The 6,945-nt window shown below is 46.0% G+C and overlaps 1 protein-coding gene across 1 annotated transcript; it reads left to right on the top strand.

Moving 5' to 3' along the window:
• The first annotated feature begins 6 nt into the window (after positions 1-6).
• LOC129680324 (uncharacterized) lies at positions 7-6,930 on the top strand. Its single transcript, XM_055611923.1, has 2 exons — positions 7-171; positions 4,976-6,930. The coding sequence occupies exon 2, from the start codon at positions 5,031-5,033 to the stop codon at positions 6,645-6,647; it is 1,617 nt and encodes a 538-aa protein (XP_055467898.1). The 5' UTR covers positions 7-171; positions 4,976-5,030; the 3' UTR covers positions 6,648-6,930.
• Positions 6,931-6,945: the final 15 nt, after the last annotated feature.

Genomic DNA, 6,945 nt, shown 5'->3' with positions numbered 1-6,945 from the left:
CTCCTCGGTTGCCGCGTCATCCTTATCGGCGAAGGCTGCGCGCGACAAGTGGTGCCGAAACCCGGGAAGCCGCCGAACCCGGGTAGAGGGACAGCTTTGAGGACCCCGACTGCTCGTCGGAAAGAGGATCCAAGCCAGTGACCTGAGAAACTCCGGAGACTTTTCAGCAAGGTATGATTTCTGTGGTCTGGGTGATTCCGTTTCTCGTTGTTAGTCTCGTTTTCGTTCTTTTCTGTTGTCTGTGTCTTAATTGTGGGAAACGGGATACGGTTTGTATTCGTCCTTTTTGCGACACTGCATAATTTGGCTGTAATCCTCAAGTAGATAACTGAGTTGCCACACCCTCCCCTGTAGATAAAGGAGCAATGGAATAAGCCGCTTCTAGAAGCAGCGCGGGCGCTGTTGAAACAGAAGGAGCTTAAGGTCCCAGATCGGGTGTTGCAGAACTTTCTCAAAGAAGTAGATCGAGTGGCTCCCTGGTTCGTTCTCTCCGGGTCCCTTACGGAAGGATCATGGAGCAAGCTAAGTGGGGATCTGACACGAGAAAAGGAACAGGGGACCCTAAGACCAGGGGTATGGCCACTGTATAAATTGTTCAAATCGTGCATTAAGGATGAGAGGTGCAAGGAAAAGATCAAGGAAGGCCAGCGGGTCTTGTCAGACCATCAGGATAGTGTATCAGAAGCTGAAAAGGGTAAAGAGGCTAATAAAAGGAAGAAGCCTTCTAAGAAAAAAGAAAAGAAAAGTCATGAGAACAAGGATGTGTTAAACCAAGCTAGCTAAGTTAGAAAAAAGGGCAGCACAACTTGCAAAGAAGGAAGAGGAGCTTGAAGATAAGGCAAAAAGATTGCAACTCTTACCAACCCCGCAAGAAAAAAAAGATGAGGATGAAAAACCTAAATTATATCCGCTCCTCACTGAGTTCAAAAATTGCACTCTATCATCTTCTTCTGAAGGGGAGGATGAGCAGGAGTCATCTGACTCTGAGGAGTCGGGTCTTGACCCTGCTGAGCAGGCAGAGTTAGATGAGGAAGCTGCAAAATATGAGGAAGAGAGATATGGCCCCGTCCCGCCTTATTCACCTGGGCGTGGCTCTGTAGCTTTTAAGTGCAGTACAACAGCTCCTCCCTATGAGGAAGTGGAAAAACACACAGGATCAGGAGGAAGGCCGTCACGCATTCCTGAAAAGGAAGTTAGAAAGATACAAGCAGCATTTCCTGTATGGGAAGATGCTCAAAATCAGAGGCAATATGCTCCTCTAGATTTGAAACAACTGAAGACATTGGTGGAGGCAGTACAGACGTATGGTATCAGTGCCTCTTTTACCTTGGCATTGGTAGAGAGGCTAGCTGCTGATGCTATGACTCCCGCTGACTGGAATAATACCGTGAAGGCATGTCTCTCTATGGGTCAATATCTTGATTGGAGAGCAATTTATCAGGAATTATGCATGGCTCAGGCTAGGCAGAATGCAACTAATCAGCACCCTCAATGGAATTATGATATGCTTACAGGTCAAGGTCAATGGGTTGTTAATCAGTCAATGTATCCTGCTGAGGTGTACCAACAGATCAACAAGGCAGCTGTTCGTGCCTGGAGGAGTTTACCAAATAAGGGACAGGTTACCGGAAATTTGACAAAGATTATACAAGGAGCTACAGAGCCTTTTTCAGACTTTGTGGCTAGAATGATGGAAGCAGCAGGAAGAATATTTGAGGACCCTGAGGGCGCAATACCGTTTGTGGAGCAATTAATTTTTGAGCAATGTACCAAGGAGTGTAGGAATGCCATTACTCCCTGGAAAGGAAAAGGAATAAACGCTTGGATGAAAGCGTGCAGAGAGATAGGAGGTCCACTGTCTAATCAGGGCATCGCAGCTGCGGTATTATCAGCTCAGAAGGCTGCAAATGCAAAGTGTTTTAATTGTGGAAAGATGGGTCATATGAAAAGGCAGTGTCGGGCGCCAACTGCGACCCCTAATGCTCAGCCTGTCAAACAGCCAGGGTTGTGCCCAAGGTGTAAAAAAGGAAAGCATTGGGCAAATGAATGCAGGTCTGTTAAGGACAATCAGGGGAGGCCCCTTCCGGAGCGCTCTACTGAGCAGCCAAAAAACGGGAACAGGGGCCCCCGACCCCAGGGCCCAAGACAAATGTATGGGGCCATCCAGCAGACACCCTACCAATCAAAAGGGTTTGTGAAGATGACTCCATCCGGAGAGCAACCTCCGGATCAGCAGGATTGGACTTGCGTGCCACCACCAGAGCAGTATTGACACCTATAATGGGATGTCAGCCTATACCTTCAGATTTAGCAGGCCCCTTGCCAGAGGGTTCAGTGGGACTGATAATTGGCCGCTCATCTGCCACCTTAAAAGGATTGCAAGTTCATCCAGGAGTCATTGATCAAGATTTCACAGGACAAATTCAAATGTTATGTTCCTCCCCTAGAGGGATTAGTGCCATCTCGCCTGGGGACAGAGTGGCCCAACTTTTGATCTTACCCAGTTTACATCAGAACTTCCCAAGTGATAAAACTACTCGAGGAGAAAAAGGCTTTGGTTCCTCGGGAGGACAGCATATGTTCTTGTCATTGGGTATGCAAGAACGCCCTATGATGAGTTTGATAATAGAAGGGAAAACTTTTCAAGGTCTATTGGACACTGGAGCAGATACCAGCATAATTTCTAAAACTTGGTGGCCGTCGCGATGGCCTCTTATTCTATCATCTCAATCCCTACAAGGGTTGGGATATGAAAATGCTCCTCAAAAGAGTGCGAAGACTTTGCATTGGCAAAATGAGGAAGGAAAAAGGGGCATGTTCGCTCCTTATGTGCTACCTCTTCCCATTAATTTATGGGGAAGGGATGTGTTACAACAATTGGATTTTACCTTAACTAATGAATACTCTCCTCAAAGTCAACAAATAATGAAGAACATGGGATGTGTTCCAGGTAAAGGACTGGGTAAATGCCTGCAAGGACGCACTAGCCCTATCCCAACCTCGGAAAAGAAAGATAGAACAGGCCTGGGTTCTTCCTAGGGGCCACTGAGGAGGCGATTCCCATTCCCTGGACTACAGAGGACCCAGTTTGGGTTCCTCAGTGGCCTTTAACCTCTGAAAAGCTTGCAGCAGCTGAGCAGCTAGTTCAAGAGCAGCTCAGCCATGGCCATATTGAGTGCTCACAGTCACCTTGGAATACTCCCATCTTTGTCATTAAGAAAAAATCTGGAAAGTGGAGATTGTTGCATGATTTAAGAGCTATAAATAAACAAATGCAGGTTATGGGGCCAATTCAGAGAGGCCTACCATTGTTGTCTACCCTTCCTGCGAACTGGAATTTGGTAATGGTAGATATTAAAGATTGTTTCTTCTCTATTCCCTTACACGATCAGGATAGAGTTAGGTTTGCATTTACCTTGCCTAGTGTAAATCATGAACAACCTGATAAGAGGTATCAGTGGAAGGTCTTACCTCAGGGAATGGCCAATAGTCCAACCATGTGCCAACTCTATGTGGCCAACGCTATTCAGCCAGTTAGAAATCGGTTCCCTGCTATTAAGGTATGTCATTATATGGATGACATCTTGCTATGCCATGCTGAGCAAGCATTACTGCAACAGGCATTTGAGATGTTGTCCGCTAACCTAAAACAAAAGGGTTTGTACATAGCACCTGAAAAGGTACAAGAGGGAGAGATCGGTAATTTCCTTGGCTCAACTATTTATCCTAGATGCATTAGAATATAGATAATCATTATCCTAAACATCCATTGTTGCACTTCTCTTTAACTAATGCATTTATTTTTCCAAGAGTTACACAAAGCCAACCTATTGTAGGGGCTATTGATGTGTTTACTGATGGCTCAAAAACTGGCATAGGGAGTTATGTTGTGGGTGGACAATCATTTCAAAAGCAGTTTTCATTTTCCTCCCCACAATTGGTTGAATGTGCAGTAGTGGCTGAAGTTCTAAGGAACTTCTCTCAGCCCTTAAATATTGTTTCTGACTCACACTATGTGGTGGGAGCAGTAAAAATTCTAGAGACAGGGGGATTGATTTCTTCTAAAAGTACTGTGGCAATATTATTTGATGAGATACAACATATTATTAGGAATAGAGCAAATCCTTTCTTCATACAGCATATGAGAGCTCATACTTTGTTGCCTGGACCTATGACAAGAGCTAATGATTTAGCAGACAAGGCCACCAGAGCAATTTGTCTTGCATTAAATCCTGTAAAAAATGCCACCTCCTTTCATGAATTGTATCATGTTCCAGCTGATACGCTCAGGCTGAGATTTGGCGTCTCTCGCGCAGAAGCTCGGGAGATAGTTTTAAAATGCGCCAGTTGCGCGGAGTTTCGGCCATCACCCAACATTGGAGTCAACCCCAGAGGTCTTAAGCCATTACATATTTGGCAGATGGATGTTACTCATGTTCCTGCCTTTGGCAGACTTAAATATGTACATGTATCTGTTGATACATGCTCAGGAGTGATTCATGCCACTCCCCTGTCAGGAGAAAAAACGGCTCATGTCATTACCCACTGTCTGGAGGCCTGGGCAGCCTGGGGCAAGCCACGTCAGCTAAAAACTGATAATGGCCCTGCTTATGTATCTAAGGTTTTTCAACAGTTCTGCCAAAAAATGGAAGTTCATCATGTAACAGGATTGCCTTATAATCCACAAGGGCAAGGCATGGTAGAACGGGCAAATGGTGTTTTAAAGACTTATGTGCAAAAACAGAAGGGGGGACTCTGCCCCATTACAATGGGACAGAAAGCAACCATATCCCTTGCTTTATTTACTTTAAATTTTTTGAAATTGGATTCGTGTGGGCGGTCTGCTGCAGACAGACATGCTGACCATGCCTCCTCAAATGAGCTGGTAAAATGGAAAGATGTGCTTGATAATCAATGGAAAGGACCGGATCCTATTTTAATAAGATCCAGGGGAGCTGTTTGTGTTTTCCCACAGGACCAAGAAAATCCGATTTGGGTTCCAGCGCGGCTGACCAGAGTGGTCAAGCAAGATGAGCCTGATCTTAACCCTGATCCTGATCTTGAGCGGAGTGCAGATGGACCTGAAGGTGGAGACCCAGGAGATCCGCTGGGGGATCCTATCAACATTCCCACGACCAATGCCAGTCATGTATGATGCACAAGTCTTCCCCCGTTTCTTTACCACCAATGACTCCATTGGGCTACCATATTTGCCAATGTCTCAGGACATAGCCCCTATACCAGACAACAACACCCAGCCAAATAACGGCAGTCTTTGTTTTACAACCAACCAGACTCATGCTGACTCATGTATAAAGCTAGGAAATTTTTCTTATGCCAAGTTAGGAAAAGAGACCATCAGGAATCGTACATCTTCAGCTAATGCTACGGTCCTTTTTGGATGGTGGCCACAGCACGGTTCATCTTATGGGAGCAATGAACGAAAGCACCAACCTCAGTACGCCCCCTTCTGCACTGGCCGGCATGCGGACTCTTCAATTATTTTCCCATGGACGGGCTGTCAGAGTCGCAGAGCGCATCTGCTCGAAAATGGACTCTTTACCTTTTCACCCTTGGAAGGGTATGGAAATTACACCGAAATGAGTCCCTGGAATTACCCCACCAATCCCTTTAATATTTGGCTGCTGTGTGGTGTTGGTGGCAGTTGCACAGATCTCTCACCCATGGTCACCATTTTGGGTGGAGCGACAGCTACTACCACTCTGCTTGCAAATGTCAGACCTGGATCCATATCCGCGACGGAATTAGGAGGACTAAAGTCGGTGGAGCCCACCCCAGTTTGTGTTTGGCCTCCATTTGTTTGGACAGTTTGTAATTATACTGGATGTTTTTATGCTCTGTGTTGGAATGCTAGTGAGCATGACTTGGCTACTGTAGCCCGCATGCCCCGTTTTCTGCCTATTCCAGTGAGGACTAGTAGTTCTTTGGCCCTATTTCGTCAAAAGCGTGATTTTGGTATCACCGCAGCAATAGTGGCTATTATAGCCACTGCGGCGGTTGGAGCCTCCCTGACTATATCAGCCTTAGCATTAAATGGCCAGGTTGCCACGGCTCATACCCTCAATAATTTGTCAGCATCAGTTAGTGAAGCGATAGATATACAGGCTTCCATGAACAATCAGTTAAAAGGAGGATTAATGATAGTTAATCAACGTATTGATTTGGTTCAAGAACAGCTAGAGATTTTGTGGCAGCTGGCTCAGTTGGGATGCGAAACTACATTACCAGGAATTTGTGTAACTTCTGTTCCATATAACAGGTTTACTAGGGCTGCAAATTTATCCATAGAATTGTCTCGTTTGCTGCAATCTAATTGGTCCGCCGAATTTGATGAGACAATAAGAAAATTACGCCTAGCAATTGTTCAAATTAATTCCACTCGCCTAGACGTTTCCATTACTCAAGGATTGTTTAATTGGGTGTCCTCCGCCCTCTCCTATTTTAAGGAGTGGGTTGGAGTGGGAATGTTTGGAGTAACCCTGTTTGCAGGACTGCTCCTCTGTTTTTGGTTGCTCTGCAGATTCAAGAGACAACAACATCTTAAAAATGTGGCCATGGTGCAGGCTATGCTGGCTGTGGAACAGGGGGCATCCCCCCAAGTTTGGCTTAACTTGCTCAACCGTTGAGACTCTGTCTAGAACTTATGGCACCCCTGAAGGGCACAGGTTCCCATTGCACCGGGATGCTGTTCTGGACAGACCTCTGCACTCCCCAGGGCTCGGGTTCCCATTGCACGGGGCTAAGGGTGCAGAGGGTCTCCTACACTGTGTAAACTCCTTGATCGCTGATGCTGTTGGCTCAGCAGGCTGATCGGTGACCTCATGGTGTGTTAATTTTTCTGGTTGAAATGGCCTTTAATTAATAAAAAAGGGGGAGATGTCGGGAGCCGCTCCCGCCACTACAAGGTGGCGCCGGTCTCCTGCT

This window comes from Psammomys obesus, unplaced genomic scaffold, assembly GCF_907164565.1.
Source record: "Psammomys obesus unplaced genomic scaffold, mPsaObe1.curated_primary_1811, whole genome shotgun sequence".
Lineage (NCBI taxonomy): Eukaryota > Metazoa > Chordata > Mammalia > Rodentia > Muridae > Psammomys > Psammomys obesus.
The sequence above is the reverse complement of the archived record's forward strand: the minus strand, read 5'-3'. Positions and strand labels throughout refer to the sequence as shown.

What these genes read in the sequence shown, in the direction of transcription:
- LOC129680324 (XM_055611923.1), top strand. Translation starts at nt 5,031, where the DNA reads ATGAGCCTGATCTTAACCCTGATCCTGATCTTGAGCGGAGTGCAGATG.